The following is a 25,948-nucleotide window of genomic DNA, read 5'->3' as shown; positions in this document are numbered from 1 at the left end:
GGCTACTGGATTCGCTGAATCTTATAGGCATTGTAAAATTCCCTCTATGACATTGTAAAATTGAGGTGATCCCTTATGTGTCTTTGAAAATTAGCTCATTCCTTCTTTGCCATCGTTTATAATTTTTCATCCTCTCCATGCCATTGCTGTTAACTCTCCTTAACAGATTCGTTAAAGCTTATGACGAAAAGACAAAAATACCCCTCCGTTACCTTATCCCCCGAGAGCCCACCCCCCTCCCATCCCCGACGCCAATCCCGCTTGGATCCCCCTGCCGCCGAACCCTAGCTCATGCTGGGCGAGGGCGCGCCAGTGCCGGAGGGGAAGCAGACGCACCTCCCTCGCGCGGTCCCTGCGGCGCGCAGTTCCCTCCCTCGCGCGGGCCCTGCGTGCCCCCTCGCGCGGGCGCAAGCGCTGGGCGGCATCTGCAGCGGCCGGCTGCGGGAGTGGGGCGGGCGCGCCGTTCCTCCCTCGCGAGGGCCCCGCGTGCCCCATCGTGCGGGCGCGAGCGCTGGGCGGCACCTGCGGGAGCTGGGCGGGCGGGCGCGCAGCGCTGGGGCGCGTGCCTCGCGGGCGCTGGGTGACGGGAGCGAGCGGCGCGTGCGCCGCCCTCGCGCAGGCGCATGCACTGACCAGCCACGATGGGAACACAAGGAAACCACTCCGATTGGCTTCCTGAAGGGTGAGTTCTTTACTTTGTTATCCAATTTCATCCCCTAATTGTGTGAATTGAAACCAGAAATGATTAGTTTTGATGGTCCTTCATTAACAGGATGGACCCTAAGACCAGTTTTCTGCTAGATATCTGTCGGTACCTCTGGACTAGGGTACCCCCTCTTGCTGTGTCAAGACTCGTAATTATCCGTAACTACGCCCAAAGGAGCTGAGCAACCGGACCCCTGGGGTCCGACTCCATCTCACCGGACCAACGGTCTCGGACCCGCATCCCGCTCGGGGGTCGGGTCCGGTGTCACCACGTGTCCCGGAGAAGGAAGCACTCAGACAAAACAGCCGGGGGCCCCGGACCTCCCACGGGGTCCCGGAACCCACATACTATCCGGACCCCTCGGCAGGGAGGGAACAGACACCCCGCCTAGGGGTCCGGAGCCGCCGCGTGTCCGCAGACGCGGATACGCGCGCCGCTGCCAAGCTTCCTCGGGAAGACTTGGCCACCTACCACATTCAATGCGGGAGGCGTTAAGAGCGCTCTGCCATAGCAGAGCCCGAGGAGACTTTCGCCAGGCTGTACTGTTGACCGCGCGTTACCAAGGTACACTGTACAGCCGCTGGCGCCACTCACGCCACGCACGTCAGTCTGCTACACCAGTTAGACACGACAACTCGGCGACGAAGTATCATAATGCCTACACGGTAGACCCAACAGTCTACGCCGCAACCTATACTGCCTCAACGGGCGCCTCGCCGATGAGACAGGAGAAGACCCCCCTCGGCCAGAGAGTCTACAGGACGATGAAGTGTATCCGGCAAGAGATTCTCCATCACTGTAGCACCACTACTGTCTAGTAAAATATACATCCTTGTTGGGCCCACCTGTCGGGGTCCGACGCCTGTATACGCGTCCTCCTTACTCTATAAAAGGGAGACGCCCGTTAGAGGAAGGCTCAAGTCCAAACAGAGACTTGGGGGCAGAGGATAGACTCATTCATTCCTAGTGCAATACACCACACAGTGGATGTAGGGTATTACGCTCCGGCGGCCCGAACCACTCTAAATCCGTGTGTTCTTGAGTTCTTGCCCCGAAGCTAGATCGGCCTAATAGCTTAGCACTTCCCCGAGTACTCCCCCTCGGGGAATAGGCGGGTGCGTTCCGCCACCCGGCTGTGGGTACCCCCAAAAGCCCGCGACAATATCCATCTCAAAGCCAATTTTAGAAAATGTATGAAGGATATTCCATGCTATAGATTCAGCAAAGTCGTGGACTCTGATCTATGCAATTTCAAGGACTTTGTACGAGAAATTGTGGATCAATTTCCTCATGGATATCAGGAAATAGTGCATGTCTTTTATTATGATGATGTTAAAAAATATTCAGAAGTGAGAACAGATCAGGAATTGCTTGCAATGTTTAGCAAACATGTTGATAGTAAGAAGGTGTGCATGACCATTACATACACTGAACCTAGAGATGTGCCGATCGCTGAGTGCTGCCATCCAGAAATTTCAGCGGGACTTGATATCCCTTGCACCCCATCTCTTGCTGCTCCATCTCTTACTGCAGCAAGCCAATCAACGCAGCCCCATCAAGTGAGAGCAGCATTGTACCTATTGGCTCGACACAAAAAACAATGCGATTTCCACCTAGGTAAGAATCTGAACACTTACATTGTACATTAGTTTTCTGAAAATTTTCATAAATTCCTGAGATCTTATATATTTGTATGACAGCCAAAGTGCCTCGGCTAGCTTAGATTCTGGACACTCTCTCAGGTACATGTGCACCACTTAATTATTCAATACCATTTAGATCATATCACAATCATAATCTGTCCTCATCCATGAAACACATGTACAGGTCTGGAAGTGGCTCAAACCAGATAGAGCAACTTTGCATTGAGTACCCAATGCTACCTACACATGAAGGCACTCCACCACCAGCTATCTTGAAGCCTACAAAAGAGAAGAAAGCAAAAAAGAAGGCAAAGACGGAAGGGAAGGCAGCAACAAAGAAAAAGAAGAAGAAGAATCAAGTTCCAGTGCCACATGATTGTCCAGCGATGGGTACTAGAAGCAAGACAACCCCCACAAGGATAGCCCTGCCTCACATACTAGAAGCAAAAGAAATCTTTCCCTACCAAATCTGAATGTCTAGTTGATGCAATTCATTGTGTATGGGCTGCAAGTTGATGTGATATATTTTGCTTCCTCTTCTGTGGAACCTAGTCTATGCACTGTTATTTTGCTGGAATCTTGTGGAGCTAAACCTTGTGAGGTTGCTGCTACTAGTTTGAGGCATGTACTACTTTTGGCATGTATGGACAACACTGGTTGTTTGTAATGATGCATGTTTGGGCATCAAAAACTAGTTGTATGAACACCACTGGCAGCTTGTAATGAATTTTATATATTTAATATCTCTTTATATTGGTTGTTCGGTCATTATGTTTGCCCTCCATCTCCTAATAAAATAACTAGGTCAATATATACTATTCTTGTTTCTAATGACATGGAAGGAATGAAGGTAAGAAATATGCTTCATCCTATGTAGGGGTATTTTGGTCTTTTCGCCATAAGCTTTAACGGATCTGTTAGGGAGAGTTAACAACAATGGTATGTAGGGGATGAGAAATTATAAACAATGGCATAGAAGGGATGATCTAATTTTTAATGGCACATAAAAAATCACCTTAATTTTACAATAGCATAGAGGGAATTTACTCATTCATCTTATAGGGTGTGTAGCCTCGTGCGACCCATCATCAGGCGGAGGTCCCCGTCGCCAATAACCCACCGGGGGCCATCATATCTTTTGCGGGGGCTGTTCCAGGCAACGCACGTAACTGGGAGGCGCGCGCAGTCATCCCAGAAAGAATGGCCGGCCCACGTGCGCACCTCCTGTGAAGATGTAAAAAAGATTGAAGTTAATTAATTTGTAATTTTTGAACTCAAATGTTCTAATGAAATTCCAATTGCGCCATTAAACTTTTTATGATTAAATTTTCAAAATAAAAATCTCACTTACTATATATATATTTAGATACTTCTAATGTGGAATATTTTTCTTTCTAAAGGGGAACAATTGTTCCAGCTTCATAATAGAATTGTTCCACCTTAAATTTCGTTGAAATGTAGTCAAGTATGGTTTGAATATTTCATTAAAAAAACTATAGATTTTTTTTCATTTGGATGTTTTTTTACACGGAACCCCACGTACCAAGGAATCATGAGCCAGTATATATAAGATAGAGAAGGCTCAGGTTACACGGGCGACCTCGATTATTTGCGTCTCTTTGCTGCTGGGCGTTTGTGGTTGCGGATTCTCATTATTGGAAGTGGGAGGCGAGTCAACCGAGACACCGAGTGGACCTGGTAGTAACTGCGAGGTCAATTTCGGTATGAGTTCGAGCTATCCAGTCATCTAGCATATGATGAAGAAGCAAGCATGCAGCGTCCATTGTTTGGTTACCGTAGGGATTAAACTGTTAACATATTTTCTTAAAAAAACTGTTAACATGTGATGAAGAAGCTAGTACAAAAAAAACGCTTTGCCGTTCGTTTTAAACGCTTTGCGTTGTGCCCTGTTATTGCTTTCAATTTAAAACAGAGGTTTCTCCTTGAAAAAAAGAAGTTAGTACAAAAGTTTTGATGTGGCGGCCCACGTTTGATCGGCCCAATAAAGGCTTCGGTATTTTTCCTGGGCTCCTGGCAACGGCTGTATAGTTTTCAACCGCGTTGCCCATGGATCGAATTGAAATTCGAAAGTTCAATTACAAAGCACAACATCGAATTTGTATGTAGATTTGAGCTTTAAGACATCGAATTTGTTCGTGATCTTCATATGGAAGAAACCTTGCATCTATGGATCCACCACTATTGTTCCTGCTACGTTACTCGTAATACTCCGTGCTTCTCGCTAACAACGGCTACAAGCATAGTGTCAGAACACAAACTCGCCGCAGCTAAGCAAAGCTAGATCGTCAGAACGGGCGGCGGCGGCGCTCCATCGTTCTTGAAGGTGATGCTGTACCAGTGATCCATGTACAGGGTCTCCCTGCAAAGATGGATGGTGAAGCCGTCCTCCGCGTCGCCGCCGCCGCCGCCGCCCGCTCGCGCGCTGAGCACGTCCTGCACGGTGAACTTGGGCGGGCTCCGGCAGTACCCGTACGACTGCAGCCTGCCGCTCACGGGCAGGAGCTCCAGCAGCACGCCGACGTGCATCGGCCGGCGCTCGCACTGGACGATGGCGGCGAGCACCCGCCGCCAGAACCGGGCGTCGAAGTTGGCCCGGAGCAGCGTGCCCAGCACCCGCGCGTCCAGGAACGTGCGCTCCAGGTGCCCGGAGATCTCCCGCGCCACCGCCGCGATCCGCGGGTGCTCCCGCGGGTCGGCGCCGCCGAACGCGAACGCCTTGAAGTAGTACCAGTACTCCTCCTGCGGCAGGGCGTGGAGCACCACCGGCTCCGCCGTGCCCAGCCGGCCGAGGTCGGCGTCGCGGCACGTCAGGAGGAGCTTGCTCCCGTCGGCGAGCGCGCTCGGGGAGGCCGCCAGCGCGCTCCACGCCGTCTCGTCGATGGGCCAGGCGTCCTCGAACACCAGCAGCGACCGCCCCGCCGCGAACCGGGGCTCGCCGAGGATGCGGCGGACGCCGGCGAGGTACTCCGGCCCGCCGCTCGCCCACATGGTCTGGTCGGGCCGGCCGCCCCGGCGCACGACGTCGGGCGTCTCGAACCACTCGATGCGCGCGAAGTGGCCGCGCACGCGCTCGTCGTCGCAGGCGTGCTTGACGAGCGTGGTCTTTCCGACCTTCTTCGCGCCCACGACGGCGAGCACGCTCAGGTACGGCGCGCGGCCGCCCGGCGCGCGCTGCAGCAGGAAGTCGACGACGCGCTCCTTCTCGACGTGGCGGCCGAACACGCACCGGTCCATGTACAGCGTCGTCCGCACCGGCCGGTCCACCTTCCGGGGGTAGCCCTGCACCAGCATGATGAACTCCCGCATGTAGTCGCGCGTCAGGCTCTCCAGATCCTCGACGGCGGTGGCCAGCCTCTCCGCGCCGTCGTCGTCGCCAGCGCCGCCGCCGCCGCCGAAGATCAACCTCGTGACGCGGGAACGCTTTGCCTTGTTGAACGACGAGCGCAGCGACAACGATCGCTTGCCCACGGCGGCGGCGGCGGCGGCGGTGGCGGCATCAGTAGCGTCGTCATCGTCGGCGCCCTCGCCGTCGGCGTTGCTGACGTCGTCGAGGTCCGTCACCTCGAGCGCGAAGCGGCCGCGGTACATGCCCACGGTAAGCGCCTTGAGGTGGGCGAGCAGCTGCTGGTTGGTGATGTGGCGGCCCTCGGCCTCCTCGACCATGCTGCCGATGTTGCCCAGCAGCTGCTCCAGCCGGCGCCGGTGCGCGTCCCGGGCGCCGGGCGCCTGCCGGCCGAAGGTGTCAAACAGGAAGGAGAAGATGCGGCCGAGGATCTCGGACAGCGCCGCGGGAACGACAACCTCCTTGGTGAACTCCATGGCACTGAACAGCTAGCCACCAGTATTAATCAGAGATCACTCCACGATGAGCTGAGCTCGATCAGTGGGGGAAGTTAGGTTTAAAGACGTCGGAGGAGGAGGAGGGTAGCGAAGCGACGACCGGGGAAGACCGGTTTCTGAGACGAGAAGAGACGAGACTTGTCACGTCAGAACAAGTGCCTGTGCCCTGGCTCGCCTGCAGATACGACCTTGACTTGTGCCGGCCCGTGTCTCGTACGTTGAAGGGACGTCGATAGCAGGTAGAAGAAGAAGAACAAGAAGACGCGGGGATCAGTAATGATGTGTGTTGGCTGATTATGCCTGCAAAATCAACCGTGGGGACTTTGCTAGTTTGCTTACGCGAACGGGCGTGACTTCGGAGCACAAAGTCACCAATCCACGACCATATATTAGCAAAAGCTATCAGTCATTATTATTGGCAGAACAGCCACTGGTGAAGGATTGAGCACCGAGTGGTCAGGCATTTTCTTTTCAGGCCACGAATGCTCTCCTAGTTGCCTCTGCTATATGCAACAACAATAACCAAGAGCATATATGGGGGGAATTTGTGTTGGTGAAAAATAGAAAATTATGTGTCCTTGAAGTATATAAAATAAAACTTTTTTGTTGCCTTCCTACAAGCATGATTTGGAACATAGTCTTTTTTTTCCCTTCATTTTGGGGGGATACAAATGACCATTCTTCTCATTTATGTTTCCCTCCTTTACACGGACATCACACTAAAAAAAAAGCTAAATCCAAGAAATCATCAAATAGTCAAAACATTTAATTATTAATTCTAAAAAAATCAACATAGACTGCAATAGGTCTAAAATATTTCTAGTTCATTTGTCATTGTAGAAAATCGCCAAAAAGTACATCAATGCATTCTTAAAATTAATCAATTATTATGTCATTAGAAAAAATACTTCTAAAGTTGTGTGGTCACGTCTATCATCACAAAAAAATTTAAACTAAAAATGGAGCCACTATATTGCATCGTTTCATAATGTTTCCATCGAGAAATTAATTTAGGTCAACATTTTCATATAACAAATATTAAGAACAAACAACGACCTCCCTGGTGAATTCCATGCTTGGAGATTTGATCTCTAAAACGGTGGAAGATAACACGCACGCTTCCAAGTATAGTAGCTAGGTAGCGAGCAGCTGAAGCTGCTTCTGAATCTCTGATCGAGATGGCACGGTATTGTTCTCCCAGTGCCGGTCTCTATCTCTTTGTCCCGAACTGCCGTATGCTGAAGGCAGACGTATACGTACTTCAGGAGCAGTAGCCGGCGACCGTATCAAGGCACCGAGCATTTGTACTTTCTGCGTGTGTGGATGGACCGCTTCCTCTGGTTGCCTCAGCTGTAGTATGCAACTGCAAACCATCAAGAACCTGACCATGGCTTTTCCCCTTTCGGCGCGTTTGGAAAGAAAAAAGATGCAGACTGCAAACCATCAAGAACTTGACTCAGTGACGGCGAAATCTAATCAATTCGACGTTGGAAAACAGCATTTCAGGTCTCGGTAGTCCTGATCGGCTGGCAATGGCAGCCGTCGTTGCGCCACTGGAGTTTGCAACTGAAGGGCAGGGGAAGCATGCTGGAACCTGAAGAGCCATGCCACTCCATCCAAGCCTGAAACCTGAACAAACCGATCAGAGGTTCGAGCTGCCCGCAGCTGAGTCTGCAGTTTCGGGACCCACCTGTCTGCGACTGTGCATCTCAACGACCTCGTTTCGTCCACGCTGTAATAACAAACGGCACGCGACAGGCGGCGGTCAGGTAGTTAGATGGTGGGTTGCTTCTTGCCTTGCTTGCAGCGAATGGTTCGTGCTACCTGAGATTCAGTTTGGTTGGGGCTGTGTTTAGTTGTAAAAAGTACATGAAAAGTGTTTGTGAAAATCACTATAGTACTTTTCATTTGTATGTGATAAATATTGTCTTATCATAGTCTAACTAGACTCAAAAGATTCGTCTCGCAATGTACATCAAAATCATGCAATTAATTTTTTTATTTATATATATTTAGTACTTTATGTAGGAGTTATTTGTTATATTTAATATTTCGATGTGATAGAAAATTCGGAAGAGCTAAACACAGCGTGGGACTCCATCGGGCGAGGAGGCTGGAGCTGGTTTTGACTCTTCCGCAACAGGGGTGGCCGGCCCTGCGGTGGGATCGATGGCCGCGTCCCACCTGACAGCGCTGGTCGCCCTCCTGCCGCCCTGCCTGCTTGCCCTGCTCCTCCTCCGCCTCGCCACCGTGCTGGACCCGGACCCCGACGCCGCCGCGCCCCGCGTCAAGGCGGCCGCGCCGCTCCCCCTCCGCTTCCGCCATGACGGCGCCTTCAAGATCCTCCAGGTGACTCGCTCGCTCAGCTCAGCTCAGGCCCTTACTCTCCGCTCCCCCGTCCCGGTTGGTTGCTGATCGATCTCGCTCGCTCTCGGCTGCTGCTGCTGCTGCTGCTAGGTGGCGGACATGCACTTCGGGAACGGCGCCGCCACGCGCTGCCGGGACGTGGCGCCGGACGCTGGCGGCGCGCGCTGCTCCGACCTCAACACCACGAGGTTCTTGCGCCGGGTCATTGAGGCGGAGAGGCCCGACCTCATCGCCTTCACAGGTGCGGCTCTGTCTCCTCCTCCTCCTGCTGCTGCTCCTCCTCAGAGCTCCAGCAGTTGTGCTCCAAAGCTAGCAGCCTTGGCTGAGCAGCTGAGCTAGCCTCGCCGCGCTCAGCTCAGTAGCTCACCTCGCGTCCTCGCCAGGTTGCGCACAGTAGAATTGCAGGCGAGGCGGGGGAATTCGGTTTGAGCAGTGCCCTGACCTCGTGAGAGGATCGGAGGAGCCCCCGTTGGCCGTCGCCGAGCTCGATTACGCGCGGAGGAGCTCGATTTGGTGGCTGTCGAGCTCAGCTCCGCACAGCGAAACTCGATTTGGTGGTCCTGGAGCTCAGTTGGTCAAATTGTGAGCTTGCTCCCGTGGGCGAGATTGCAAGCAGGATATGTTCCGCTTCCACCCAATCTCATGTAGATGCAGTCATGGCCATTGGTACTGCCCATATATAGTAGTAGCAGCAGCAGTATGTAACAATCAGCTAGCACTCCAGAAGGTAGTTCGGTGGCATTTGTTCGTTGGGTTTCTAGACACATTCAGTGTGATGCTTGGATGTTTTAGTTACGCAGTGCAAGCTGTTTGTTGCACGTTTACATGTAGCTCACCAGTGTTCAGCTGCTATGGAGTGCAATTTCTTGCGATTTTATTGATTTTCTGTTTGCTGCTTAAGGGTTTTCAAAACTGAAAGCTGTTGTTCTGTCCTATTGAGGCAGGAAATTTAGATTGTAATCACTGTCCATAAACTCTATTACATACTGAGAAAATTGTTGGCATAGCTCTATCAACCAAGTATGACTGCTACCTTAGCTCGCTCCTTGTGAGGTCTGGCAGCACTTTATTCTGGTAAAGTAGTGAACGTGTTACCTCTTTGAGCTCATATACTATGTATTTGCTTTCCATTTTCTTCCTTATGGGGAAAAAGGAGCCACTCTTGTTTACAGCTGATGCTTCCATTATTTCAAATTGGAACAGGGGACAACATATTTGGGGGCAGTGCAACTGATGCAGCAGAGTCACTACTAAGAGCAATCAGCCCTGCCATGGAATACAAGGTACCATGGGCTGCCATTTTAGGTAATCACGACCAAGAGTCAACAATGACCCGAGAGGAGTTGATGATGTTCATGTCTCTGATGGATTACTCAGTATCTCAAGTAAACCCACCTGGGTTTTTGGTACATGGGTTTGGCAATTATCATATTGGCATTCATGGGCCTTTTGGGTCCGAGTTGGTCAATACTAGCCTGCTTAACCTTTATTTCCTGGATAGTGGGGATCGTGAAGTGGTCAATGGAGTTAAAACATATGGATGGATCAAAGAATCTCAACTCGCCTGGCTTCGTACTACTTCACTGGAGCTTCAGGTACTTCTGATTATGATTGATAACCAAATCACAACATTGAAGCTTCATTGTTCTTTGTGCACATTAGTGTATCTGATTGACTCTTCTCCTATTCGCAAAACGCACAGGTGGCCACTTGTGTTTAGAGATCAGATCATCGACTTCTTTGTTTGTTGGCATTATCTTGCAGTAACCAACACTGCATTTCAGATTTTGTGCTTCTAAGTAGTAACTTATATTTCTACCTTTATTTGACAGAAAACTTTACTTGCTCCCGCATTAGCGTTCTTCCACATCCCAATTCCAGAGGTCCGAGGACTCTGGTATTCAGGCTTCAAGGGTCAGTATCAGGAGGGAGTGGCTTGCTCATCTGTAAATTCCGGTGTCCTTGGTACCCTCGTCTCTATGGGAGATGTAAAAGCCGTCTTGCTTGGTCATGATCATCTTAACGATTTTTGTGGTAACCTCAATGGGATAGGGTTCTGTTATGGCGGTGGCTTTGGTTATCATGCCTATGGAAGACCCCATTGGCCAAGGAGAGCTCGGATAATTTATAGTGAACTCAAGAAAGGACAGAGATCGTGGATGGAACTCGAGTCAATCCAGACTTGGAAGCTGCTAGATGATGAAAAGCTTTCCAAAATTGATGAGCAGGTTCTCTGGAGGCGCAGTACAGGTGATTCTGACCACAATATCTTGTCAAGACCAGGAGCATAAGATTTACTTTTCTATGCGTCATCAGTATTTTATATGCCACGCTGTACAATATTTGTAACCAAGTACGGTACTCCAATTTTGTAGGTTAGTTGATTGAATCTGGGAAGTTAGTTTTCACATTTGGTGTCAACATTGATATGCTAATACCCTGATTCAGATTGTTGAAATTGAAATTATCTTCGACGTTCTTGTGAAGCTTACAACTTTTTGCCCTTGCTCTAGCAACCGTTTAAATTTTGTTCTTCTTTATTTGCAAGCAGTTCAGCCTTCCTTCTAGTATTTATTGCCGAGCAGAGAATTTTGAAGTGTGGTTTTGCTTGTTTATTTTGTTTAACTAGTGGAGATGTATTTAATTTTTCTTCCATCAAGTAACAATATCATTCATTTTTTCTTCAAAAAATAATACACATTTTTTTGGGTTTGAAGACAAAAGTTATGCTAAGTGACCGTATAACTAAAAATATGAATATGCTGCATACCCTAATGAAAATAGCTTGAGCTTTACCGTGAACTTGTTGGAAGTTTTTCTTTACGAGAAGACATGAAGGGCTGTACACTAAATCTAAGGATAGAAACGGATGGAATACGCGTGGAAACAGATTCGGATATCCATCTTCCTATTTCCTTCCGGTTTCTATTCCATTCTATTCCCGTGAATGGAAACGGTTCGGATACACATGAAAACGAATTCAGATATTCAATTTCTGTTTCCTTACAGTTCCAATCCCAAACTGCCATGTTTAGTTCCCCAAATTTTTTTTACAGTAACTATCACATCGAATCTTTGGATATATGCATGGAACATTAAATGCAGTTGAAAAAAATAACTAATTACACAGTTTAACTGTAAGTGACGAGACAAATCTTTGAAGCTTAATTAGTCCATGACTGGATATTAATTGCCAAATAATAACGAAAGTGCTATAGTACTAAGATCCTGTTTAGTTTTCAAATTTTTTTAAGTATCTGTCACATCAAATCTTTGGACATATGCATAGAGCATTAAATGCAGTTGAAAAAATAACTAATTACATAGTATAACTGTCGGTACCCCAGAACTGGGGTACCCCCTCTTACGGTGTCTAGGCAAGAGCCTTGTGGTTATCCTTGACTACGACCAAACAGCCGGACCCCTGCGGTCCGGAACCCTGTTCACCCGACAACGGCCCCGGGCCCGTCCCCCGGCTGGGAAAGTTAAACTCAGCACCACGTGTTCCGGAAGAAGCATGCGCTCAGCCCGAACAGCCGGGGGCTCCGGACCTCTCGTGGAGGCCCGGACCCCCGGTATAGTAACCGGACCCCTCACTAAGGGAAGGGGTTGACACCCCGCCTCGGGGGGGGTCCGGAGCTGCCACGTGTCTGCAAGCACAAGACACGTATGTAAGGCCGCTTGGTCTCCATACTAAGGATCACATACCACTACATTCATTGTGGTAGGTGAACGTCCGCATTGATATAGCAGAGGCCGAGGCGAGTCTTTGACCAGGGGACACTATTGATCGCGTATTACCAAGACGTGTAGTGGAGCCGCTGGCGCCGCCCACGCCGTGCGCTGTCAGTCTGCCATGACAGATGGACACGACGGCTCGGCTTCACCCATTATGACGCCTACATAATAGCCTCAACAGGCCACGCCGCAAGCTACGTTTCCCCAACGGGCACCTAGCTGACAGGATAAGAGAAGACCTCCCTGAGGCAGAGCGCCAGCAGGGCATGGAAGGATATCAGAGAAAAGATTCACAACTACTGTAGACATTTAAGTACTCTGAGCAGTATGCTACATAGTCGCGTTGGGCCCACTTGTCGGGGCCTCAACGACCAATGTATCCGCACCCCTTGATCTATAAAAGTGAGGGCGCCCGCTAGAAGGGGCTCAGGCTGAGAAAAGGCCAAGCCCCGGCAGAGGATAGGTTGATACACAACCAAGAACAATACTTCTCCCAATGGATGTAGGGTATTACGCTCCGGCGGCCTGAACCACTCTAGATCGTGAGTTCATGTGTGCTTGCCTCCGTCCTAGATTAGCCTAACCGCCTGGCACTTCCCCGAGTCCTCCCTCACCGGGAATAGGCGGGTGCGCTCCGCCACCCGGCCGTGGGTACCCTAAAAATCCCACGACAATAACTGTTTCATACGAGATGAATTTTTTAAATCTAATTAGTTTATGATTGGACATTAATTATTAAATAATAATCAAATGTGCTACAATATTAAAAATCTAAACTATTCAACAACTAAACACAGCCTAAAATTCAAAAAAATTCGCGAACTAAACAGGCCACGCGAATTAGCCGCAGGATCCGGAGTGTACGGCTGTCGGCTGTCACCTCCCTGTGTCGTTTTTCACCTTCCAAAGTGAAACCATACTTCTACTATTTATTTATTTTTTTGTTTGGAGATATTAGGACAACCGTCCACTAAAACCGTGGATTGGACGGACGCGATCCGGCCACAGGACCCGGAGCGCACGGCGTGCCCCCTCCCTACATGTCTCCCTCCCGAGCCCATTCCCACCCTCCAAAGCGAAACCAGATCGAAATCCTAGGGGCTAGGGTTACCCTCCACCCCCATCCCATCGTCCGTTCCGATCCCGTCCGATCCCCCGCCGCCCAATCCATGTCCCACCACGACGGCAGCAAGCCTTACCAGCCGCGCCGGGGGCCCGAGCGGCCCCCGCAGCCGGCGGACGAGGTCGCCGCGCCGCCCCCCGCCGCCGCCGCCGCCGCCCCCGCCCCGGCGGTGGACCACCTCGCCGCGGTGGCCGCCGAGGCGGACGCGCTGAACCGCTACACCGACCATCAGCATCAGCAGCAGCAGCAACAGCAGCACCAGCAGCTTCAGGGGCACGAGCAGGTTGGGGAGGAAGAGGAGGACGAGGACGAGGAGGAAGATGAGATGGAGGACGACGAGGACGAGCAGGAGGGGCAGGACGGCAGCGTCGGCGGGGAGCACGTCCCCATGGACGCGGATGCTGCTGCCGCAGCCGCGGCGGCCGCGGCTGCTGCCGGCGCTCAGATGGACCCGCACGCGGCGATGGTGCCTGGGGCCGTGCCGCCCATGGCGCCCAACCAGCTCACCCTCTCTTTCCAGGGCGAGGTCTACGTGTTTGATTCCGTCTCACCTGATAAGGTCCCTCTCCTCTACCGGTGTATATAGACGTGAAGTAACTTGTCTTCTCCTCTGCCTGTAGGCAATGCAATTCGCTAGACTGATAAGCGTTTTGGTTCCGTCTGCAGGTTCAAGCCGTTCTCTTACTGCTTGGAGGAAGGGAGCTGAATAACGCAGGACTGGGCAACGCAGCCTCGTCCTCTGGAGCATACAATAAGGTTAGGATTTTGGACAAGTGATGAGGAGCGTAATCAGTAATGCCCGTGAATTATGTTTGGAAGACTGTTCTGGAATGGATGATTCACCTGCGTGTATTTTCTTCGCTTCAGAGGGTGAATTTTCCTCATCGGGTGGCATCATTGATGAGGTTTAGGGAGAAGCGGAAGGAGCGGAACTTTGATAAGAAGATCCGGTACTCTGTAAGGAAGGAAGTTGCACTTAGGTTGGTAATATCTGAAGTGCCATTAAGTTTGTTCTGTTGGACGTCACTGAACTTGATAGTAATGTGCTGGAAGAAAGGATTTGTCCTTTAATCAGACATCCTATTCCCCTTGAAACTTATGACATCTGTTGTTCTGATGTAAGGCCCTGTTTGCCAGAGCTCCCAGACCAGCTTCTAGGCTGAATCCAGGAGAGGCTCTGGCAAACAATTTTTCTGAGAGAAGTGATTCTATGCTGATTTTGTAGAGTGATTCTCTAAAATGAACTAAGGAGCTGGGAGCTGGAAAAAGTAGTTTCTCCTGATTCACTTCTCACACTGGATCTGTTTTTCATAAAGTTAACCTTAGAGAATCAGTTTTAGCTAGTGAATCACTTTTCTCAGAGGATCAGATCCCATAGAGAATCAGAATCAGTTGAAGCTCTACCAAACAGGCCCTAAGTAGTTCTTCATGGGAACATATGCGCATCCTAACTCCAATTCATTTTCCAAGTTGTTCAAATTAAAATAGATCAATTATTCATTGCCCTATTTGTTCATTCTGTTTCAATTACATCTGGTGCACATATTTTCTGTTGTAGTGCCTATGAATAATGTGCTTTACTAACTGTTATACATTGGAGTTTGGAAGTGAACAAAAATATATGATATTAAATCAGCAAAGGTGGACAATACTACTAGTTCTTTCATCCCTGTTATCATGCATGTTGTACAAAAAGTTGCATAGCAGATTAACCAGAGATTTTTAATGGTGTTTTAAGTAGTTTTGGGTTGTCGGTTGCTTTATTTATGTACCCTGTTTCAAAGGTTGTGGATACTGCTGTGGCATTTTCTTGATTTAGATAAGATCATGACATTATGTTGGATATTGCAATTGGAGCCACCTCTCTAGTCCTCTTTGTAGAAGGTTATGCATAAACATTCTTTGATATCTATACGGTTTGCTTTTATTTATAGGATGCAGCGCAATCGAGGTCAGTTTACATCTTCAAAACCAAAGCCTGATGAAATAGCAGCATCAGAAATAACGACTGCAGATGGCTCCCAGAATTGGGGGTCAGTGGAAGGCCGACCTCCATCTGCTGCCGAGTAAGTTGCAAAGTGGTTCCAATTTGCTCTTGGTTACATGTGTTTGACATATCCAACAATATTTGGAGATGAATAAAAATATAAATGCTTATTTTCTTTTTGAACGAACCAATGCTTATTTTCTTGGCCTTCAGAGTGATAGGTACCATTGCTGTAAGGCTATTTATTTAATTGTAGATGGCATGAATTTAGGACTCTTGTTTGTTTCCTGTTAAGCGTTAACTGTTACCAGAAATTTTTTGAGAATAAGCAGGAGAGCTGTGTATCTTCTTATTAAGAAGAAAAATTGTTGCTGTTTACAACTCGGGTTGATCTGGGCACATGTATATGGTTCTGCATTACAATTAATGCTTACACAGCACAAAATACGACCGAAAGCCTGCTAAAAAACAATCATGTGGCTGACTGGACGCTAGGAGCTCCTGCTGGTGTAGGCCAACCAAGGCTGACCATGCGCTTTGCCCCTGTCTGGATCCGGAGCTGACCTTCATCCAAGATTTCCCCCGCTAGATGGGTGGTGTTTTCCCAGCCTGTTATTGAAGACCCTGTCATTCTGCTCCTTCCATATTCTTCATGATGACATTAAGTCCATTGTGCCTCTGCAGCCATCAGTCCAGCATGTGCATGTTCGCTGCAGGTGCCTGAAATCTGCATCCCAGTACCATGAGAATGGCTTGAACTGTCACCAGAAAGAAGCATGAATCTGATTTTAATATTGAAAATCCATAAACCATACCTTGTTACTGTTCAGCTTGCTGGTTGCCTGGTTGATACCATATTATGGTAGTACCTCAATACTTCTCTTCTAGCTTGCCTCACCTGGGATATTCATTTGTTACTCACATGATCTGCCCGTACCATTTTATCAACCGAATGTTTTGGTGTTGGTAGCTGTTGAAAGCTTTTATATTCTGCTTCCTATACTATTATGTCGAGAGATTCCCCTGCTGGTTGGTTCTGGTGCTGTGGTAGGCCTGTTAAGGAGTTTTAAGATCATCATCTTGCTGGTATAGGCATGAATCAGTTACTTGAACTTAGGCTATTGTTCAGTACAAGCAAGTTTGCTACAAGACATTTGTTGGTACTTAAAATGCACTGACACATGCTTCTTCAAAGTTTTTTTTTTCTGCGGATATTATGTTTAATTATGGCATGCAATTAGAGTTATATTTAAGTAATAGAAACTCCATTTCAGAATTGTTGTGATGGTTGTCTTCTGTCCGATTTTCTTAGATGCCATCACTGTGGTACTAGTGCAACAGCTACACCTATGATGCGCCGTGGACCTGATGGACCAAGAACGTTATGCAATGCTTGTGGCCTCATGTGGGCAAATAAGGTAACTGTTAATGTTTAGTAGTACAATTGAGATTCTTGATTTCAGTGAGCATTGATATTTCAAATTTATTTGTTTTTAGATTAGACTATGCAATGGACCCAGGAGTGTAAATAAGAAATCCCCATGCCTGAACCATAACCCAGGCTATCGTTAATTCGTTATGCTTTTAATAGCCTGCCCCAACATCTTGGGACTAAAATGCTGCTGCTGCTGTTGTAAACCACATAATGGGCACATCATAGTTCATAAGTTGTAACAACTGCCTTAATACATAATGGGCCCACCATAAGTTGTAACAACAGCCTTTTTTTATTTTTTTTTTAAAAAATCTTGCTGGGTCCTACTGCCTTATGTAGGTTCATTTTACCATCACAATGCTTCACTGTAGGTTGTTATGGCCCTGTACATGGTAAAGCACTACACATCTATCTGTTTATTTGTGTGCCACTGTAGTCTGTACCCAAACACTCTTCTAGCAGTATCACACACTTTTTGTCCTCTTTATGTTGCAGTATATATAACTAATGAAATGCAGATCTTTCCCACTTGCTATCAAGTTTGTTCCATCTTTCTGTTTATTTTTAGGATTGCGCAAAATACCTTGCAATGTAGAAATGAGAAAGTTATCTGTGTTTTGTTCTCTGTAGTCTGTTCATGTAAATTTAGATCATGACATCATGTACTATGCAAGCACAAGTAAATCTATTGATGGTCCATTCACATCTTTATAGGGTCTGCTGAGGGACTTGTCAAAAGCTCCTGTGCCTCTTCAAGCTGTGCAATCAGCGCCTGTTCTAGATGGTGGTGTAAGTTTTTCTTCTCTGTTCTCTGCACATGTTTTTGACCTAAGCTTGGTGGGGAGTTTATTTGGTCGAAACTTATCCTATAAGCTGGAAATGAAATACTTGGCTCAGATTATGCCTTCCTTGCATAATCAACTCTTTGGAAACGATTGATTCCTTCCTTGCACAACCTCTGTCCTAGTGATGGTATCCTATATACTAACAAACAACTAAAACTTTAGCCAAATTATGGTACTCCAGCTTAGAATTTTTTAATGTTACCAAGTACATGATAACAAGCTACTAGAAAACTCAATGGTAGGAGTATGCATTTGCCATCTATCATTCTCTCCCTAAAACTTAAAATGAAAGCATTACATTTATTAATCTTCAGTCAAGAAGATGTATTGTTGAAATCTTGTCTTTCCATTACTGCTTGTTAATTGTTAACCATTCCTTTCTAATACTAGCATAAAGTGGTAACAGGGTTTTATGAACAGTATGGAATGATCTATCTTATCTTCCTCTTAAATATTCTCTTTCACAGCTTCCATAGCCTTTTCTGGTTTGCCTTGTTTATTGTGGTAATCTGTATGTCTTCATGTTCTGAATAAATCACTGGTTGAGACTTAAATTGCTCTCTACTATTCCAGCAGAATGGAAGTGTCATAGGGAATCCTGGTGGTGGGCTAGAGAGTTCTGCATCAGCGATGGCCCATGGCCATGAGTCATCAATGTGACTGGAGTAGCGGTGCTTAATTCAGCGTTAAAACAACAAGGATCATCCTTGAGCGATGGGTTAAAACAACGAGGATCATCCTTGAGCGATCTCTGTAGTGGGCGGTCCGCTGTTGTACTATAACTTGAGTGGGAACCTTCTTAGATATGGAATACTTTTTATTTTCCATCTGTGTAGGTTTTAAGTGCTGCGGCAATGTTTCATCTCGTGGGATCATGTTTGCAGCTGTTGTTGTGGCTATAGCGAATGTGTTTTTCCTCTCTTGAGGCGCGACTGTTAAGAACTGATGAAGTAAATTGCTTCAGTGCGAACAGTTGAAGTGCCTGTAGTTGTATGTAGATTTCAAAGCAGATGTTTGACCCAGGCATCGTCTCTTATTTTCAGTACTTTGCTGCCAGTTGAGAATTGAGATGCTGAGATGCTTGGATGTTGCTGGTGAGGTCGATCACTGATCGCTGTGCTGGGTGCGAGAGCTCTTCAGGAGTGAAGGTTTGTTAGCATGGTTGTGGCTTCCTGGGTATTTTGACGCGTCGATGAATAATAATTTCTTATGAATTTTGTGGCGTCTGTTTAATTCCTTCATGATCCCTTTCCCGAAATCCTGAATCCTAACTAAATCTCGTAAATTTAATACAAATGTCAAATGGAATTTGCCTATCAGCATTATGGAGATATACGGACAGCAAGCACGATCAATCGAGAGGGTATAGGAGGCCATCCTAAAACAGAAATTGATCTAGAGCCGTACACGTGTCCACCCCTTAACATCCATCGCTCCTCGCGCCCGATTTCTAGACGCTTCCGTCTGCTGCGTCGGAGAGAGCAGCCGCCGCTCCCTCCCCTTCGCTTCCGTCTCCAGCTGCTCGACTCGACTGGACTCGGCTCGCATCGCACGACTCCAAACCCTAGCCCGCACCGCCAAACCGCGCGAATGGCCGACGTGCTTGACCCCTCCTCCGACGCGCCGCGCGCGCGCCGCCCGCCGCCCCCTCCGCCAGACAGCCCGGAGGACCGCTCGCCGCAGCTGCCCCCGCCCCCGCCCGGCGGACCCCCGGCGGCCAGCCGGAAGAGGAGCCGCTCGCCGCCGCTGCCGCCTTCCTCCCTCCCGCCGCCACCGCCGCCGCCGCTCGGCTCGGCGCGGCCCCAGAGGTACCGGGACCACCGCGGCGGCGGGCGGGGCGGGAGCAGCCCCAGCCCGCCGCCGTACCGGGGCAGCCGCCGGCACTCGCCGCCCAGGAGGTCCCCGTCGCCGCCGTTCAAGCGGTCGCGGCGGGACGACGGGTACGACCGCCGCGGGGGCCGCGGGAGCCCGCCGCGCTACGGGTACGACGATAGGAGGTGAGGGGTGTCCCGGCTCCGTCGCCCGTCGGGATTTGCACGACAAGTGTTTTGCAGGTGGTTATGTGTTCTCACGGGTTGGGTTGTTCAGGAGAGGTTATGACCACGAGCGAGGTGGAGGCAGAGGTGGGTATGATGATGACAGGAATCATGGCAGGTATCCGAATCGTGCTCAAGGTGAGGACTCCCCCCCTCTGGAAAAGTTCAATTGTACGAGTCTTCGGAACATACAATTTAGAGCAACTCTACATCGGGGAGCAGATATGTGGGAATGCTGCTCCTGTTAAGCAAACGTGATTATAATTAAGAAAAGGTGACCTGGTGTGACCTTAGTCACAGTAGAATGTTGATCACCTAAACATGTCAACTTATTTGTTCTCTGCCTCCATATAGAAAGGATCAGGGGAAATTATGTAATTGATGCTATTTTATTTCAATGATTTGTGACAAATGACATCTTTAACTTTGTACCCAGATTGGCATGATTTAGGGTATGGGGCGGCCAATGATGGTCCAGGGATCACCCAGAGGTACTAATGATGTAACTACTGAATTGTAGACCATTTTGTTTGCTTTGTTTCTTGACTCCTTTTTATTAGTCAATACAAAATTTCGTGTTCCTGGGCATTGGGTGCTATCACCGTGTAGAAATTGTCAGAACATACCACTACTCTTGGGGAATTGGAATCAAGCCTTACCTTGTCAGATGCTCTATGCATTGTTAACGGATAGAGAATATTCTCAGAAAATTCTCCATGTTTGATGTTTGAGAGAAAAGTGATCCTTTGAGCAAACGACTTTGGAGTTCAGCAGAAGGCATCAATAGTTTGGATGAATTTTCTTTCTGTTGGAAGTGCAGTCTGTACTTTATAGCCTAATAACTTACCCACCACAAGCAAGCCCTGTTCTCTCTTTACAGTTTGTACTACTTCAACAAAGAGCTCCCCCAGTATATCTCCAGTGCATGTATCTGTTGAGATGCAGCTATATACTCAAAAGCAGTGGCAGTATATGTTTCAAATGCAGTCAAATGGAGAATCTGATGAGAACATTCTCTATCCGTTAACAACCAACACGGCAGAGGCTTTAGTTGGAACTCTCAAGAGTGTTTTTTCACGCATTTTTTTGCAACATATGAAATTATTTATATTGACAACTCCACCTATAATGATTAACAACACCTAAGAGATTTGTACTTCTAAAGTTATGAACAGTTGTTCCTGCATTCAGTTGTTTACTTTCTTACTAGTATATGTTACACTTCCTCATTCTGCATTGAAACTCCTGATAATTGATGATAATTGTTCAGAAGTGAGGCATGAATGATTCTGGCCTCTTTTGTCAATGGTAGCCTGAAACTTACAGACACACTTCTGGATTTTGTTGTTGGTTCACAATATAGTTCTAGCCTAGCGTGGAACATCCGAGTCTTTTCTCTTAAAAAATGGGCTTACATGACAAGTTTGTACGTTGTTGAGTGTTGAGTTGTACTTCCTCTGCTCTTCATTATTTACTGTGCTTTAGCTAACTCAAAAGGAAAAGCATATGTCACCACATGCCCTTGTTGAACTTGTTTCCTCTTGCACTTCTATAATTTTTTTTCTCCTATGCTACCAACCATATAATAAAGAGCTGTCGTTATATTGATCTCATTGAAATTTTTATAACGTCAAATGAAGCAAAAGGAATGTTTTTCCACTATAAAAGGATCGGATATAAACGAAAAGACACTAACACTACCACTTTGTGCTTGTAATGCCTTCAACAAACCTTTGCGTCACCTGCTGGAATTTGGAACCAATAGAATAGGATCAAGTAGACTGTGATTGTGCTCCTTATTGCTTTGACACTTCTCCCAAGTTTTCATAAAAAGACATTCTAATGTGAAGACATCACACAAACTATGTGTGAAAGTGGATGCATGCCAACTTTGCAAGTGAAGAAAACTGAAAGAAATCACCTCTCTTCTTATTTTGAACTTATGGGTTTGGGCAGGCTGACAGCATACCTCTCAGGAATGAAGGAGGTATTATTTGATGAGATGTTTTGAGTTATTCTTCCTGTTGCAATGAAGCAAATCAATGATTCCTATTGACGATTATAAACTTGCTAGTACTTATATACCAAATTCTCATCCATACTTTTTTATCAGTATCTATGAGCAGACATTTTTCTAATTTACCTTCTGTTTCAGTCTCTAGGGCTATCCATTCTAACATCTCAAACAAAAGTTTTTAGAACATATTTTTAGTTCGTGCAGACATTTTTTTGGTCTTACATGATTATGAATACTCCCAGGGAAGGTTTGATGACATACAAACAGTTCATGCAAGTTCTAGAGGATGATATTTCACCAAGTGAAGCTGAACGCAGGTAACCACTAATGAAAGTACACTTTGAGAACTATCATTCTTGTGCCCTGTTTGGTTTCTTAACAATTTCTATGCCTGATTAACCAGGTATCAAGAATATAAAACCGAGTATATCACTACTCAAAAACGTGCTTATTTTGATCTCCACAAGAATGAAGAATGGTATGTATTTTAGATGCTAATTGTACTCTTCAGTAATGATGAGTTACATGTATCTGGTGCAGACACTTAAATGTCTTTTTGTTTGCTTATACTTGCAGGTTAAAAGACAAGTACCACCCAACCAACTTATTGTCTGTTATTGAAAGGTAGAATTGCATTCTGTGTGAAAATTCTTCTGTGGACTTTGCCCTTGTCATATCTAGAAAACATAATATATATTCTAGTAAAAATGTTTCTGTTGAATAAATATGTTCCAAGCTCATCGAAAAAGTTGTTTTCTGTTCATGCAGGAGGAATGAACGTTGTAAGGTTATGGCAAAGGATTTCTTTCTTGATCTACAAAATGGAACTCTGGACCTGTGAGTTAATGTTTGCACACTGTGTTATGACGTATTTTTGGACAGCATGTTTATATCTTGATATCCTGTGGAACAGAGGCCCTGGAATAACTGCAGGTGCAGCAAGTAAGCCAGGAAGTGGTGATGGAAATTCTGATGATGATATGGACAGTGACAAGAGAAGAAAGCATGGGAAAGATTCCTCTAAAGGAGCAGATTCTCTTTCTGGTGCACCCAAAGCTCACCCAGTTGGTTCTGAATCACGTCGAATTCAAGCTGATATAGAGCACACTCTAGCTCTTGTGCGTAAGCTTGATGCTGAGAAGGGCATTGAGGGCAATGTACTTTCAAGTGGTGATCATGACAAGCCAGATGTTGACAAGTCACATATTGGATCCATGGGACCTATAATTATAATCAGAGGCTTAACGACAGTCAAAGGTCTGGAAGGTGTTGAGCTCCTAGACACTATTCTTACTTATTTATGGCGTATTCATGGTGTTGATTACTATGGCACCTCAGAGTCACATGAGGCCAAAGGCCTTCGTCATGTGAGAGTAGACAATAAGACTTCTAGCACATCTGATGTCAATGCTGCCGATTGGGAGAAGAAGCTGGATACTTTCTGGCAGGAAAGATTGAATGGTCAGGACCCCCTGGTCACACTAACTGCCAAGGATAAAATTGATGCAGCAGCTGTTGAAGTTTTAGAACCTTATGTCAGAAAAATCAGGGATGAAAAGTATGGATGGAAATATGGTTGTGGAGCCAAGGGCTGCACTAAACTTTTTCATGCGCCTGAGTTTGTCCACAAGCATTTGAGGCTCAAGCATCCGGACATTGTGTTGGAGTCGACTTCTAAAGTTCGAGAGGATCTTTATTTCCAAAACTACATGAAGTACGTATACATGATACTCTATTTACAGCTGATGGACCGTATGATTAAATTTAGGAGGTGATACTTATCTACTCCTTTCATTATGAACAGTGATCCTAGTGCACCAGGTGGAACACCGGTAATGCAACAATCTGCACCGGTAAGAGCAAGACTCCATTTTCCTACCTTAATGAAATTCATAATCTGCAAATTTAGTGTGTTATTCTGACATGACGTGTCTGGCCTTAATTGTTATAGCTTCAATTAAAGTTGGCTATACTTCGCTAGTAACATTCTGTAGGGTACATATAATCATTTTATGGGTCACTGTTCTTTCACAAAATTTAGTCTACATTGGAATTTCTTTTTTTTTTTCCTTTTGATGATGAAGATTATATAGTTTGTACCTTTTTGTTACTGGTGGACTGGTAAATTCCTTTGAGCCAGGGCTCCAGTGCGATGAGATTGCTGGCTTCTGATGGTGAAAGTTATGTCCTTTTCTTTTTTTTTTTATATCTCGTGAAGCGTTATATCCTTGGGGATGTGGCAGAGATGCCTGCATGTTGGGGATCTTGAATGGACAGTTAAACTGCTTGCCTGCTTGGGTGAAAGGAGAACAACTTAGTATTTAATAGCCTGGGTGGAATTAGTATATCTCTCAACTTTAACATTAGTCAACTAGTGAGTTCTGTCAACAGTCTGGCTTTCTGGACCTCCATTAAAACTTTTGCTCATTCAAATTTGGAGCATAATAATTTTGTCCATAGGTGCTGCTGGCAAAAAAAGAAGAAAAATCGAGTACATGAGACTGTAGCAAAATTTGGCGCATTGGCGGATATTGAAATTTCAATTTGGGGTCTACATCGTTGATCCATGATGCAACTTCTGATTTGCAGGACAGAGGAAGACGGAGACCTGGCATGGACAGTCGTCTGAGATTTGACCGTGGTAATAATAGAGACAATGACAAGGCAGAGGGAGGTCAATATGGTAGAGGTGATCGCTCTCCGAGCCGTGACAGGCCTGATGATCAGATGCTTGATGCTTTCCGTGGGCGAGGCTCTAATGCTCCTTTTGTTGCTGAATTTCCTGCTCCACCAATATTGATGCCTGTACCTGGTGCTGGGTAAGTGGAAAGGCATTCTAATCAGTATATTTTAGTTGAAATTATGGACTGATCAGTGCTAACTAGTGTGGTCGCTATTGTTTTCAGTCCCTTGGGTCCATTTGTTCCCGCACCTCCAGAGATAGCAATGCATATGCTGAGAGAGCAAGGGCCACCTCCTCCATTTGAACCTAATGGTGCACCTCATGGGAACACGGGAATGCTCGGGCCGATGATGGGTGGGCCGGCACCGATTATAACTATGCCTCCAAATTTCCGCCATGATCCTCGCCGTTTGCGAAGGTCAATACTGAATTCGATAATTTCTGTTTCCTCTTGTTTGGTTGCTCTAATGCGCACCTTGCTATTTTGTTGCTGTGAAGGCTAATTATCTTTTGGGATCCTGTACCTCTGTTTCAGTAAGGTCATGCAACTCATACCTGACTTTTGGTTGCAGTTACAATGACCTTGATGCTCCTGATGAGGAAGTCACTGTCCTTGACTACAGAAGCTTGTAGGCTCCAGCATCCCCAGATCCCTAAGGTTTTCCCGTGCTCCTGTTGGAGACTCGGTTTGTGTTTCTCTACAGAGGCAGAGATTTTGCTGGGTCACGAACAAGGAAATCCATTTTTGGGTCACCTGTAGTCTGTTAGATTTTGTTGTGACTTGATTGGTCATAACTTCATATTTGCTCTTGTCTCTGTTGAGCCACGCTCCTTGCACGCACTGTACTTACAACAGTTGTTGGCCAAGTATTTGTCAATTCTGTAATGTCATCTACAACATTTTTTTGGATACCTGATGATTCGAACTGAATAAACATAGGCTTCTCATTGTTGTGAATGATGTGCACTTACCTGGGTCTGCACTGTTTTCCATTGGTTATTTATTTCAATCAGGGAATATCAGAATGAAGGCTTGTACTGGGTTAAGTGTGCGGAACAATTCTTAAGTAATAGAGGTCTATACTAGCATAATGCAAGGCCAAAGTTTAAACACGAAAACTAGGCAATGAGAGGCAATAGAAACTTGTCAATGAGAAAAATGAATATATATAAACCAACTCGCAGTTTTGCAATCGTCTGTAACCTTTGCGTCTGATATTGTGAGATCCTTGAGAGAGCTAAGGCTAATGCTCATGGTATGGAACCTTTGCGTGCGGCCTCCAAGTCTATCTGCAACCAGAACGCCGCCTCACGGGGACGGCTAGCTGCACGGACAGGAGACCTGTGATGCCACTCTCCGGATGCCAAATTTATTAGGAGGTTAAATTTTTATGGTGTAGAGTACCCGTGTTTGACAGATATCCACACATTAATGATAAACTTTATTCACTTACTGTTAATGGATGTACTAATCGCGATCCAAAATGTAGCTATGACAAACAATTTT

The 25,948-nt window shown here is 46.8% G+C and overlaps 4 protein-coding genes across 6 annotated transcripts; 3 read left to right on the top strand and 1 right to left on the bottom strand.

The window, feature by feature from the left end:
- Positions 1–4,445: 4,445 nt before the first annotated feature.
- Positions 4,446–6,514, bottom strand: LOC120704370 (disease resistance protein RGA2-like). The gene has a single exon (XM_039988728.1). It carries the CDS (start codon positions 6,187–6,189, stop codon positions 4,648–4,650), a length of 1,542 nt encoding a protein of 513 aa, XP_039844662.1. The 5' UTR covers positions 6,190–6,514; the 3' UTR covers positions 4,446–4,647.
- Positions 6,515–8,323: 1,809 nt separating this feature from the next.
- On the top strand, positions 8,324–11,065 carry LOC120704369 (probable inactive purple acid phosphatase 28). 2 transcript variants are annotated; one of them, XM_039988727.1, is made up of 5 exons: positions 8,324–8,559; positions 8,668–8,818; positions 9,781–9,882; positions 10,079–10,172; positions 10,410–11,065. In XM_039988727.1, exons 1-5 carry the CDS (start codon positions 8,380–8,382, stop codon positions 10,432–10,434), a joined length of 552 nt encoding a protein of 183 aa, XP_039844661.1. In that variant the 5' UTR covers positions 8,324–8,379; the 3' UTR covers positions 10,435–11,065. The 2 variants fall into 2 exon arrangements, with proteins under 2 accessions (XP_039844661.1, XP_039844660.1); XM_039988726.1 differs by having other exon boundaries at positions 8,348–8,559; positions 9,781–10,172; positions 10,410–11,049.
- Positions 11,066–13,397: 2,332 nt separating this feature from the next.
- Positions 13,398–18,692, top strand: LOC120704368 (GATA transcription factor 20-like). Of its 2 annotated transcripts, none has more exons than XM_039988725.1 (7): positions 13,398–13,997; positions 14,105–14,194; positions 14,306–14,418; positions 15,373–15,504; positions 16,738–16,843; positions 17,575–17,649; positions 18,282–18,692. In XM_039988725.1, exons 1-7 carry the CDS (start codon positions 13,485–13,487, stop codon positions 18,363–18,365), a joined length of 1,113 nt encoding a protein of 370 aa, XP_039844659.1. In that variant the 5' UTR covers positions 13,398–13,484; the 3' UTR covers positions 18,366–18,692. The 2 variants fall into 2 exon arrangements, with proteins under 2 accessions (XP_039844659.1, XP_039844658.1); XM_039988724.1 differs by having other exon boundaries at positions 13,399–13,997; positions 18,279–18,683.
- A 167-nt stretch (positions 18,693–18,859) lies between these two features.
- LOC120704367 (serrate RNA effector molecule-like) lies at positions 18,860–25,399 on the top strand. Its single transcript, XM_039988722.1, has 12 exons — positions 18,860–19,702; positions 19,794–19,879; positions 20,178–20,232; positions 22,001–22,075; positions 22,162–22,236; positions 22,335–22,382; positions 22,527–22,595; positions 22,672–23,472; positions 23,563–23,611; positions 24,348–24,577; positions 24,665–24,859; positions 25,014–25,399. The coding sequence occupies exons 1-12, from the start codon at positions 19,008–19,010 to the stop codon at positions 25,072–25,074; spliced, it is 2,439 nt and encodes an 812-aa protein (XP_039844656.1). The 5' UTR covers positions 18,860–19,007; the 3' UTR covers positions 25,075–25,399.
- The last annotated feature ends 549 nt before the right edge of the window (positions 25,400–25,948 follow it).

Source organism: Panicum virgatum, chromosome 4K (assembly GCF_016808335.1).
Source record: "Panicum virgatum strain AP13 chromosome 4K, P.virgatum_v5, whole genome shotgun sequence".
Classification (NCBI taxonomy): Eukaryota; Viridiplantae; Streptophyta; class Magnoliopsida; order Poales; family Poaceae; genus Panicum; species Panicum virgatum.
Note: the sequence above shows the minus strand (reverse complement) of the source record. Positions and strands in the feature narration are given on the sequence as shown.

Bases quoted from the DNA above. Each gene is read 5' to 3' on its own strand.
- LOC120704368 (XM_039988724.1), top strand. From the start codon at position 13,485: ATGTCCCACCACGACGGCAGCAAGCCTTACCAGCCGCGCCGGGGGCCC. The intron at 15,505-16,737 runs GTAAGTTGCAAA...CGATTTTCTTAG, and splicing joins CGACCTCCATCTGCTGCCGA to ATGCCATCACTGTGGTACTA. The intron at 16,844-17,574 runs GTAACTGTTAAT...ACATCTTTATAG, and splicing joins GCCTCATGTGGGCAAATAAG to GGTCTGCTGAGGGACTTGTC.
- LOC120704369 (XM_039988726.1), top strand. From the start codon at position 8,380: ATGGCCGCGTCCCACCTGACAGCGCTGGTCGCCCTCCTGCCGCCCTGC. The intron at 8,819-9,780 runs GTGCGGCTCTGT...AAATTGGAACAG, and splicing joins CGACCTCATCGCCTTCACAG to GGGACAACATATTTGGGGGC. The intron at 10,173-10,409 runs GTACTTCTGATT...TTTATTTGACAG, and splicing joins CTACTTCACTGGAGCTTCAG to AAAACTTTACTTGCTCCCGC.
- LOC120704370 (XM_039988728.1), bottom strand. From the start codon at position 6,189: ATGGAGTTCACCAAGGAGGTTGTCGTTCCCGCGGCGCTGTCCGAGATC.
- LOC120704367 (XM_039988722.1), top strand. From the start codon at position 19,008: ATGGAATTTGCCTATCAGCATTATGGAGATATACGGACAGCAAGCACG. The intron at 19,703-19,793 runs GTGAGGGGTGTC...TGGGTTGTTCAG, and splicing joins TACGGGTACGACGATAGGAG to GAGAGGTTATGACCACGAGC. The intron at 23,612-24,347 runs GTAAGAGCAAGA...TCTGATTTGCAG, and splicing joins TAATGCAACAATCTGCACCG to GACAGAGGAAGACGGAGACC.